Raw genomic sequence first — 12,682 nt, 5'->3', positions numbered from 1 at the left:
CCAGTACTTCGATGAGTGCCTCGTCAAGGCTCCATCAAGGGAAAAGACAAAATCTGGTACAACCACCTGCAGCAATCTGTTACACAAATTGGGACTGACACTAAACATAAAAAAATCTTTACAGAACCAAAGCTGAAACTTCTAGGGAGAGATTCCAGACATGCAATTGGGAGAGGCTTTTCTCTCAGATGGCTGAGTGAGAAAGCTTCAAATCCTGCCAGAGGTCTTCTGCACTAGAAAATCAGTCATGGTCAGGTAGGTCACGTCTCTGCCTGTCCTGATGTCCTCCTGCCTAGGCTTTATACCCATTTGCAGGCTCCAAATGAGACCCACTGAAAAGGAGCTGGACAATCAGTGGAAACAAATAGACGGCTAATAGAAGGACATGGTCCAACTTATAAGACTGCTTAAGCAGGAGCTGCTAATGTGGTGATTCCCTGCAAATCTCAATGTAGGCCTATCTTTCCATTATACATCGGACAGAGAGAGCGCTGCTCAAAGCGGATGTGCCCATAGGCGGCTGGGCAGCTCACATGCAAGAGGTGTTGATCAGAGGTCCCTGGTCAGACCCAGAGAGAATGCTTCATATCAGTGTCCTGGAGCTTCGGGCCATATTCTGGGCCTGCAAGTGTTCTTGCCAAGAATGGCAGTTTAAGTAGTCTTCATCAGAGCAGGCAATAAAACATCAATGTATTACATTGCCAAGCAAGGGGAAACAAGGTCCTAGCCTCTTAGAAGAGGTGCAGCAGCTATGGTACTGGGACATTTCTCACCAAGTTGATATCGCTGTGGAACATCTCCCAGGGAGCCTCAACGATCAAGCAGATGTGCTCAGTGGAACACTGTCAGGCGACCGCGAGTATGAACTTTTACCAGGAACAAGTCTGCTGCATCTTCCAAAAGTGGGGTCACCCTCACTAGATTTGTTTGCCGTCCACAACAACAGGACATGCCATTGCTACTGCAGGAGATTTTGGCAACCATGAGCAATTGCCAATGCATTTTTATGAAATGATCCACTATCTTTGCATATAGCCTACCAACATTTCCGATGAGCTCCAGGGTTCTGAGGAATGTCAAGGTGGATCTCTTTCCCTGATTTTTATTTTCTGCAATAGCCATGCCACTGCTGGTACAGTGGACTCCTCCAGCTGTCCGCATGTCTGGCGATACCACTGAAGCTGCACTCCAAGCTCCTCCCCAGACACAACAGCGTGATACTCCATCACAACTTCAAGTCGCTTAGCCTGATAGCATGGTACCTGACCACTTAGAGTTTAGTCACTGGGATCTGCCAATGGAATGTAGAAGCATTCTGGTACAGGCACTAGTTACGACAAACATATCTAACACCAAGTGGAAGCATTTTTGAGTCTAGTACAAAGGCAATTAATTTTCCCCATTCTGTAGACAGCCTCACCATCTACTTCCATATTTTTGGAAGTAGCCAACATTGTTTATTGATATTTTAGACTATAGGGAATTACTTCCCATCCTGATGGAATATTATTCAAGCATGTAAATACTTAAGATACCAACGCCGGCTAATTGGATAATTGGAGTTACAGATAAGTAACTAATTTCTTCGGTCTTGTTTATCATGAAACGTCACAACAGATGCAGTAGACTTGACATTTATTGTGAGAAGCATATGTTAAAACCAATAGGTCTTTAAGAATTGGTTGTTATTACACTGTGTTAAAGGCTTTGGACCAGAGCTTCCCAGACATTTTAGAACCACAACATACTTTTTAGTACGACAAACTTTCATGACCCACCCAACTTTATTGGACGTTAGGTAGGCGTTTTGTTACTCTAACTAAAGCATCGTGCGATAGCGCACTGTCATTCACAGACAGCACATTTTCCATTGAAATGGCCACTGACTTTGCACAGACATACAGTTTTGCTGACAAAACTAATATTGCGTGCAAATGATAATGTGGGGAAAAGGGTTTCAGTGAACATTGTTTCTGCATCACGAAGTAGAGTGTCTTGATTTGTTCTGGTTCTATTCAAATTGTTTCCATCACACTTCAGAATTTTGAAGAATGTGCTTCATTTTTGCTTTCTTAACTGCTGATTGTGTAGAGTTAATTTACAGGTATTTACATTTTACTGTGTGTTACCTAAAATGACATCCTACAGTCTTTCCTTTCACACTTCATGTACCCCAGCAAGATTGTCACTCAGTTCTCCTTATTTTTCTTTCTCTGACTGCGAAGTGAAAGGAGTTTGTGAAGACCAGCCTCGTGTTAGTGAATAAGCAGCAGACTTAGGCTGACATTTGACCTCTGTCTTTAAAGCACAGCAAATGTGACAAGATAAATAAATACCGCATTTAAAGCCATCTTTATTTGTGCTTGGTCTTGTATAGTTCTGGTAACAAGCCAATGATAAAACGCAATAGGCCTGGTTGATTAATTGGGAAAATGATGTCAGATGTCATGGGTCTGGTCGTTTTATTACGAAAAGTTTCAACAAAAGCTATAAGACTGACATGTACAGTGAAATAAGTTAAAGCCAGTAGGCCTTTAAGAATGGATTGTTTTTACACTGTAATGATCTCACAGATTTCCGTCGTTGGCAGGGGTTTTGGTGGTGATTACCCCTTCTTACACACCTTGGGGGGGGGTAGAAGGTTTGCATTGTTGCTAGACATTCTTAGGAGGAGTGTTTATAATTATATGCGTAATATTTAGCTATGTGTGTATTAAAGTACTTTTTCAGTCTGGCATGACAGCGCTAGTTGTCTGCCAAGATCCTGTGATAAAGACAATTCATAAAGAAATAAATTCACACTTAAATATATTTGGAGGTCATTTGGGTCAGATCTCCTAAGTCACTGGTTTTTATCGTATGTTGTTCTTATTCTGCCTGCACCCATGATAGCACATACCATTAGACAGTGGATCAGGTCTTTTCAGCCATAGGAGTGACGAGTTGCGCTTGATCACAGTTTCACAACCACCTGGAAATTAGGGTAGTGTAGCGCCAGGTCTGGTGTATCTTTCTTTAATTGTCCTTGTTATACGTCAACTTTTATTTCTTTACTCCCCTTTTTTAATTTGACCAGCAGCTCCATAGACAGTGCTACTGGCCCACTCTGCTGCAGTTTTCATCTGCAGTGCTCCACATCCCATGCAGCTACTGCTTGTAAACAATGTGGCCATCTTGGAATGGTATTTTCCATTGTGCATCATTGTTTTGTAGTTAGAAGAGGGCCAAAATGGTGCTTCTAGTCTTGGCGGCTGTGTTGGAACTTTAAAGCAATGATGCACTATACATAGGACAATTCCAGATGGCTGACCATGGCTGTGTCTATTTTTTATTTACTTATTTTTCATTGGAAGGATATGCGTGGTGACATTTTTTTCTATGTTTATTCTTTTAATTCTCCTTGCATATTCCTGATGAGTTTCGGTGTGTGTTTTATTGTGTTTTACCCACTGGGCTGTCAGCTGCCAGGCGAATGGAAAAAACTGTGCTAGAGGGAATGAAGAGGAGAGACTACTACTGTCTTCCAAAATCTGTTGCTTTCACAGCCTAATTACTATTCACACAAAACACGCACAATCAATCACTGTGCAAGTTTGAAAGGTTTGTCCCCAGTTTCCCAGCCTCCTCTGGAGAGAGAAGTCAGCCAAACTTCCATGTTAGAAGATGTTTCTAGATGTCACTGTAGAAAATCTTAAGAACCAGCCAGAAAACGTTTTGGAAATGTATGGTCGTATGTTGAATGTACAAGTTGTTTGTAAGTTGTGTTTAATTTTGCAACGGAGTGTGGTCCAGGAGGACAAATGTACTAAAAACTGGTTGCAAAATACTGGTGGCAATTTGCGGCCAGTATTTTTGCGACCAGTTTGGTAATTTGCGAACCGACCTATACACTGATAAATCGGTTCACAAATTACTGATTCGTAGTGGGTTGCAGTTCTACCTACCTCATAGATATTAAGGAGGTAGTCATAAATTGTGACCCTCTAGATATCACAGTCATCACAGTGATGGTGGGCTGCAGGTTCAGCAGACCACCATGTCTATCGTTGCTTTCAACTACACCCATTGTTTTCTTTTTAGAAATGCACCCCGTTTTGATGTGTTTCAGGGAAAACATAAAAAGTGTAAGTTTAATTTTTTTAATGTAGGCAGTGGTCCATGGACCACTCCCTGCTCCTAAAATATGTTTTGGGCAACTTTCACAAATGGTGGTGGGAGATCACTTGAAGACTCCTTCCTGTTTACAAATGACTTACCACCATCTTTGACGAGATGGTAAAAGATGAATCTTTTGCAAACAGAATTTGACAACAAAACATTACAACCTACCAATCTAATTCAGTATTCGGAAGGAACGCCCTAAACGCACTCGTTCCAAATACCAAATCGGTATTTAATTGCAGGCCTAAATTGCAATTCTGTAACATGTTACTGAATCACAATTTAGTTTTGTACATTTGAAAAGGGCTCTTTGCAGTCACGTGCAAAAAAAACAGATGTAGGACGGAATGCAGAACTGATCAAACATTGACCCCCAGTCAAAGATCTGGCAAATAATCTTTTTGCTTGCCTTGCCATTCCAGTTTGGACCCAGCCATAGGCAAATCAGTCTTGACCCTGTTCCCCAGGGGAACAGTCCAGTCCAGACTGAACTGGCAGGCCAGGTCCTCCCTGGACCAGAAACGAGCATCCTGGGACCGGTTTCGTGGTATCTTCCCTCATCAGCATGGCAGTTCGGGCTGGAATGATTTGCATATGACTGGGTCCAAACTGGGGTGGCATGGTGAGCAAAACAAATTGATGGATTAAACCCAGATCTGTGAATGTTTGACTGGTTCAGCATTCCATCCATCATTTGTGTTTGTTTATTTTTGCAGTCGCAAGCAACCCAATTCTGTGATTGGACCCTTTGCAACTGCAAAAAGGCTTCATACTTTAGGCCCCAAGTTCTCGCTTGATCAGCTCTAGTATGTGTTTATCTACTTTCATCCGGCAATTCTCTCCTTTGGCGGTATGCAAGTCTGTGACTGATGGAGGTCAAAATGGATTGAATACTTTTATCTCCAAACCTTTCCACTCATCAGACTTGTGGGATGTACTGTGTGGTACAGGGAGGGAATTGAGCCACTATTTCAATAGCACAAAAAGCTAAGTATTTAGAAGCTCACTATAGCCTGCCCCGTCTGCTTGGCCCAACTCACCAAAAAGCCTGCCTGCTTCCACAGAAGTGTATCCCTTTTTTTAATAAATGGAAAATCCAATTTCTCACTTAGCTTGAAGGCTCTATACTTTAATCAGTGTGGAATTGAATTTTCTTCTGTCTTACTTTTGGTCATCAACCACACAAAAGGTGATAAGAGGAATACATGCAAATAGTCTAACCACTTGCAATCACTCATGGTAGAATTCCAGCCCATTATTTTGCCCACCATGCCACCTCAGATTCATCAGACTTTCATCCTGAACGTGAGAGACAAAGGCAGAAAAGGGGGGCTAGGAAGAGGGAGAGAAAGACAGGACAGTTGTGATAAAGGAAGAAAGCAAGAATTTTAGAAATGTGCCAGAATGAAATAAAGGGACCTGGAATGTGTGATGGTGGGTGAAAGGGCATGAGTTTAAACCAAGACTAGATATCCTTGGTATTTGGATCATCTGACCTTCGGCAGCATCTGGCTTGTCAGGAAAACTTTATGCCCTGGCACTTACTCTATCACAAATTAAGCACAGTCTATATATCTCAAACTACAGCCAACACCTTTTTCAACCATTGACTTAATAGGGCATTTAAGAATGCAAATCGAAGCACTTCAGGCCTTTGAGGGTGTATGAAGGCCTGCATAAATGCTACAATTCAACTTTAAATTGTCATTTTGAAGTCTACTTTCAGAGTTTTAAAATTCCAGATTGAAATACCTAACCTCAACTTGGAGGCTTCATGTGCAGAGATAACTGGTACATTTTGATTTGGGGGGGGATTATAGTGACATGATTTCCATAAGGAGACAGGCATTGGAGACAAGTCTGCTTTTTTGCCTGGCAGAGGGGTTTTGAGGGTAGTTTTGTTGGTTGGGAGTTATTGACTATGTATGTCATATATGATCCAATTTTAGAGGGCTCAGTGATCTATTTTGACTCATTGTTTGGGATAATTTGGATTTGTTGACGTATATCTCCCACCCAAAAGAGCGCATGTATAACTTTTAATGGTCCTTTTTGCCCATGGCTAGGGCTGTTATTATATGAGCCATCTGTCTTTTCTTGGCTGTGTTGAAATTATCCATGCTTCACGTATTTTTCTAGCTGAAAACATAGATTAATAGAACAGGTTCTAGTTTTTTCAAAGATAGCCTATCGTATGTAGTACGGAAAGTGGATAATCTCGAATATGGAGACTATCTCGTAGGAGATGGTTAAATGTGAGTAGACTTGAGTCTTTATTATACATTGAGGTTGATCTGGATCACCTCCTTAAACATTTGGAATTTCAATGTCTGGATCCATTTTCTCAACCACTGGACACCTGTTAAGGAACAGAAAGTAGTGGACCAATGAAGTATGGTGTAATCCTCTGTCAGAGAGGTCTATTTGGGTCAATGATTTTTCCTTATCTAGAATGGTTAGGAGATCTTCTCCAATGTTAGGCTATAGACTGCAGGGATGTGGAATCGGGACATCTTGTTTGGGGTCAAGGGCAACAAGATTTTATGTTTACTTTGTCCTTGGGACAAGTAGACCCAACCCTCTGCAGCACAAACCCTTTGGCTGCCTGTTTACAGAGAGTGGACTCTCTGCAGTTGAGGTAATGTGTTTCCAAGAGATGCTGTTCGAACTTGTATTTATGGTTCATTATTTGAAAACCTTCATTATTAGGGTGAGTGCTGTAAATAAATGTTTTAATGTCACACTTCACTACTGACGTTGGTTCCAGTACAAAAAAAAAAAAAACGTGTATACACATGTTTGAAAAGTTTAGGCTATGAGGCTAAGTAAAATGCTCCCAGAATGCTCTCTGATTATATGCAAATGAAGTGTCATTTAGTAAAATGTTTTGATGCATGCTAGTATTTCCCAAAAATATTTCTAATGGAAAATCAGTGTAACCATTTTCAACACGATTATGGGAAGCATGAAAATAAACAAACACTGACAAAGCCAACTGATCTGACATATTTTTATAAGTCTTTTACTTTCATCAATGCGTGTCTTGTTTTGACATGGCTTTTGTAACACTTTATTGTTGTGAGAGCTACCAGGTCCTCAACATTGTAACAAACACTGGCAAAAAAAAACCAAAACGTTTTTGAACTCTAAAAGCACATGTTGCCACCAGTGGCATAACAAAGGCCCCGCAGCCGCCCTCCAGGGGGCCCCTTCAGCACAGCACCTGCCCTGAGTGAGTCTGGAGAGGGGGCCCCTCCATGTTCTTTGCAAAGGGGCACCCTCCAGTTTCATTACGTCACTGATTGCCACTGTAGTTCCTGACACTGAACAAAACTACTTTGTGTGCCAATATGCTCCTTGTGGAAGAGAAGAATGCGATCACTCACAGTAAAGCCAGCCGAAAGAGAGAGAAATAGAAGTTTAATAAAAACAAAATGTCTTTGTTAGCACCAGACCTAATTAGGGACCAAGACCCACATGTAGGTAGCTTTTTGCATGTCGCAAACAGGGACTTTCGCTGTTTGCGACGTGCAAAAAGCACATTGCGATGCACAAACCCAGTTTTGCGATTCGGTAACCTGGTTACCGAATCGCAAAACGGGTTTGTGACTCGCAATTAGGAAGGGGTGTTCCCTTCCTAATTGCGACTCGCAGTGCAATGTAGGATTGTTTTGCGAATGCGGGCGCAAACCAATCTCAGTTTGCACCCATTTCAAATGGGTGCTAACACTTTCACAAAAGGGAAGGGGTCCCTCTGGGACCCCTTCCCCATTGTGAATGTCACTGTAAACATTTTTGCAGAGCAGGCAGTGGTCCTGCGGACCACTGCCTGCTCTGAAAAAATGAAACGAAAACGTTTCATTTTTCGTTTTTGTAATGCATCTCATTTTCCTTTAAGGAAAACGGGCTGCATTACAAAAAAAAAAAAAGCAGTCACAGACATGGTGGTCTGCTGTCTCCAGCAGGCCACCATCCCTGTGAGGCCGCCATTCGCAAGGGGGTCGCAAATTGCGACCCACCTCATGATTATTCATGAGGTGAGCATTTGCGAAGCCCTTGCGAATCACAGATGGTGTCAGGGACACCATCCTACATTCGGATTTGCGACTCGCAATTTGCGGGTCACAAATCTGAACCTACCTACATGTGGCCCCAAATTCTTAAAGAAAGTCACAAAAGTGCACCCATGGTATATGTCGTACCCCTATAAAATATTTGTGAACTGTATTTTAGCATGGGTAAATACGCATGTGTAGATTTGCTCATGTGAAAATCTTTTGAGCATTTGCAAGTTCATTTTCCCTCCAGCCACTTTCTTCCCAACCCTGGAAGAAGTTCTAATTCTGCCATTGTCAGGAGTAAATGTCCAACCTTTCTTATTATGGGAAAATATTAGAGGGAAGCTGGTGAAAATCTTTAAAACATGCAGGTTAGTAGGTTTGGAGACTCAAAGGCATTCCAGCCCTGGAACTATTGCTTACTGCTTCCTCCAGCCCCAGTATGCAGATCTGCAGAAAGGTGGAAAAATAAGGAAATTGCTACAGTAGGGATTGAAACTGCTAGTATTCAAGCCCTACTATGGTAGTAGCCCTGGCATAATCAGAGAGGCTATTATCAGAGCTCTTACATAATGAGATTGCTGCTATAATTTGGCGCCACACTACATGGCACCAAAGGGACAAGTAGATCTTTTTACAGGACAAGTAGATTTGAGAAGCAACCTGTCCCGTGGACAAGTAGATATTTTAATAAATTCCACACCCCTGAGGACTCATTACCTAGGTGTCGCCTCATATCAAACTGGTAGTCTTGTAGAATAATATTGAGTTCACAGTGGTGTTGTATATAACATATGATATTGGTTTTGTTTTATTTCCCAACAGAGAAGAGGAATGTAGATGCATTATTTGTTACCAGAGTTAGTTTAATTTGTTTTGTCTCATCCATTTTTGTTTAGTGTCCTGTGGCATTCTACATTTACTGAGTGACAGAGTTATAAGCTTATATGATGTCTGAGTGAATTAAGAGCTTGCAGTTGACATCGAGTCATCTGCAGGTCACAAGTTTGAATTGTCGCATAAAAAAACAACATCCATCCTTCCAAAGGCGGGCGACCTGAAGCCAAGGAAGAATTCATGGTATTGTTTAATTAAACAGCTTTCTTGAAAATGCTTCCTTTGAGTTCAAACCTCTAAGACTTCTAGGCCGTGATGTGGTTGCAGTCGCTATTGTGATTAGGGATTGGAAATTTGGGACAATTTAGGCTCTGACCTTCTCAGACCAAGAGTGTAGCAAAGTGCCTTGTTCTATGCTCAGTCTGTGAGTAGTGAACTTGTTTTCAGGAAATGAACTCGTTACCTCTCTAGCTACTTTGAAGTTCTGATTGTGGCCTCTGAAATTCTTGTCTTCTACAACCGTTTGTTTTTTCCGCTTTTTTCTGAAAGGTCTGTACATGACTCTAATTGCTTCTCATTTCTGAGTGTCTGATGACCTCTCAGCATTAATTGTGCAAGGAGATTCATGTATATTGCTCATCAGAATTATCTTTCTTTTGGAAGGTGGACTTATTTTAGCTGCAGACTACTCTCAACTGGAGTTGCGAATCCTTGCCCACCTCTCCCAAGACCGTCGGCTCATTCATGTGTTGAACAGCGGGGCCGATGTTTTCAAAAGTATTGCAGCTGAGTGGAAGATGATTGATCCAGAGGCTGTGAAGGATGATGTCAGACAGCAAGCAAAACAGGTAAAATGGGAACTGTGGAGGCATTCATTTTGTACTTAACTTTACTGGTAGGATGTGCTATTGGTCAATTTAACTACTCTTTCAGGTAGGTCATTTTGAATACTAATGATCTGTAGATGTGTATGACTCTGTAAAAGTCACTTTGTTTCCTAATTTAAGAATTTTGAGCCAGAAAAGAACCTGTCCTTTCGTAGTCATCAGACGTTGAATCTTTCCCACCAAGTTAATAGTGGCAACATAAACCTTAAATTAATTTGCATCTTTACAAATTTTTTAATACGTTTTATTTGATCATGTTCTGAGGAATACACAAATTCAATTTTCACATAGCTGCATATTTCATTCAAGGAGTGTCCTTGCGATTTATAACGTGACAGATCAAAGAGTACTCTCGGTATACAGCCATGTTAGGTAGGCCATAAAAAGTTGTGTGTGTGTGTAAGAAGCATAAAATATCCAGATTTAGTGAAAGAATATGAACAGATGCTACTAGTTTGAGAATAACAAGTTATGAAAAGCGGGAGGAATATTTTTGGGCATATTTTTCTAAGGCCCCTCTTATGGTTGGCCCAGTGATGTGTAATATATATTACACCAATAAAATTTGACAGTGCAGGGATCTATATATAACCGATGGATGTATTATGACGGTGTTCTTGTTTAATGGATAACCAGAACACATCATGTCCTAAGGCTTCCTAACTTGTTCTGCTGCATGGATCTCTTTATCCCATTTATCAATCTGAGTTCTGGATACTGTATACTTAATTTGTACATATTGGTATCTGTGCAGTTCTGGTGGACCAGCTTCTTGTTTGCACTGTTGACATTTCTTCTCTTGTCTTCACCATTGTAACTCAGGAGGGAGCCTGGGAAAGGGTTAGTGTTACCAAATATGGGAGTGTCCTAATACATTACAACAGTTTGTACAGAAGACTATTGCTTAGAGATTTGCATTCTGCTGTACACTGATATCCTTGAGTGTGGCTGGAGTTAATTTATATAAGGATTCACTGTGTAGCCTTACAAAGGGCAGCCAAGTCCAAAGACAGAGCCAGTTGGGCCACTTACATACTTTTCAACTTCAGGAATGCATAGCCACATTCACCAAGGATCGTTAGAGTTACCTAGAAAGACCCTAGCTTTCTTGTGATTTCAGATAAATCCTGGTAATTTGCTTTTAACTTTCTAAATTATATTCCTTGGCACCATGATCAGGAATTTTTGTAAAAACTATGAAAACCTTAGGAGAAAATTCATGTTGATGCTTTTGAGCTCCTCAAATCAATATATTTCTAGCCTGTCCTGCTCCCTAAGGTGCTCAAAATGGGATGCTGGCAATGCCAAAATATTATGTTAGTATGAAGATTAAGGTAGCAGTTAGTAAGTACTCCGTACTATATAATTTTGTCTTGTTTGCATACAAACGTGGTGAGTTTAAACTTAATTTCCAACATTCTTGCAGTGTTTCTTTTCAAGGTATTAATTTAGAGACAATTACTATGGGCTCCCTTGTGGAAGATAAAGGTTGTAAAAAGTAACTTCCCCATTTGAACCATGGCTTTAATGTCAATTAAGGGCAATATCGTCATAGCTGTTATCTTTACTTCTCCAAGGGAATCTTCATTTATAGTTAAAAGCACTTATTTGCCTAGCCCATGCGTGGGCTGCCATGGCACTTCCAGAGGGGCCTGCAGCTGATCTCTGGTGGATCATAAACCATCTATTTTCAGTCTCCCTCCTTGTAAAATGTATCAGAAATTGTAGGTGGCTGCCACATGATAGTGGGCCAGGTCTGGGACGCCCAATCCTCCATGGCGTGGTCACATTGAGCATGTGAGCATGTCTCCTAGGGAGCCTTTCTTTGTTGCCTAATCATATAAAGGAGCATCACATTGATTGAACATCTTTGCTATAATCTTTGGGTATATGGAGGGATGGTATTTGAAAAGTGTTGAGGATCTTAAGTAGAATGGACTTTTTGTAAGCTGCTATTCGGCCCTTAGGAAAGTGTTTTATGTTTCCAGCTATTAAGTTCAGCCTCAATTCCCCCTTACCACCTCATAAGTCGTAGAATAATTTCCTTGATTATGAATTGGGTGGCTGCTAAAGCCAAGCCCAGATAATTAAGTTAACTCTGCCCCCACCGCAGCAGGGTTAACTTAATTATTCATTCAATCACAGTTTTGGGAGTCTAAATGTTTAAGATTTCTGATTTGGACATCTTGATTAAAAGAACTTCAGATAAGCTGCCAATTCCTCTAACACATATGGGAAGGGAGCTCAGGTGGTCCTTCACTGAAAACAAGATGTCATCTGCAAACATGGTCAGTTTTATTTCCTTTGTGCTAATCTAATTTGTTTAGTGTGGGGGTTAGCTCAAATGCGCTGGGCCAGTGTCTGTTGAGTAAGGGCAAAGAGTAAGGTGGACAGTGAACACCACTGCCTCATGCCTCTGGTAATATTTATCCATTGTGATTGAAGCCTATTAACCCTTATCCGGAATCTGGGACTGCAGTACCCTGACAGCAGCCAGTTCAGACAGCCTTTCCCTATCCCCTCTGTCCTCAAAGTGTATGTCATAAATTCCCAGTCTACCCTGTCAAACTCTTTTTCAGTGTTCTGGGAGATCTATGGAGCAAGGGGAGAGTCAACACAAACCAGTTATAAAAAGTGGCTGTAAAGCTGTCTGGGCCTGCGGCCCTGAAGGTGTGTAAGTCAGAGATAGCCATGACACTCAGTATGGGTTTGTTAAGGCAATCCCTATGCTCTTGGCAT

The 12,682-nt window shown here is 41.3% G+C and overlaps 1 protein-coding gene and 1 long non-coding RNA gene across 3 annotated transcripts in view; one reads left to right on the top strand and one right to left on the bottom strand.

Annotated features, from left to right (window-relative positions):
* The window catches only part of POLQ (DNA polymerase theta), a 367,236-nt gene that overhangs the window by 283,193 nt on the left and 71,361 nt on the right, over positions 1 to 12,682 (top strand). For both annotated transcript variants that reach the window (XM_069202712.1, XM_069202711.1), the window contains exon 26: positions 9,720 to 9,904. In XM_069202712.1, coding sequence (XP_069058813.1) covers positions 9,720 to 9,904 — 185 coding nt within the window. The remainder of the gene's footprint in view (positions 1 to 9,719; positions 9,905 to 12,682) is intronic.
* Positions 1 to 12,682, bottom strand: part of LOC138248800 (uncharacterized) — a 96,565-nt gene that overhangs the window by 41,046 nt on the left and 42,837 nt on the right. The gene's annotated exons all lie outside the window — the stretch shown is intronic.

This window comes from Pleurodeles waltl, chromosome 8 (assembly GCF_031143425.1).
Source record: "Pleurodeles waltl isolate 20211129_DDA chromosome 8, aPleWal1.hap1.20221129, whole genome shotgun sequence".
Lineage (NCBI taxonomy): Eukaryota > Metazoa > Chordata > Amphibia > Caudata > Salamandridae > Pleurodeles > Pleurodeles waltl.
This window is presented reverse-complemented; position numbering and strand designations above follow the sequence as displayed.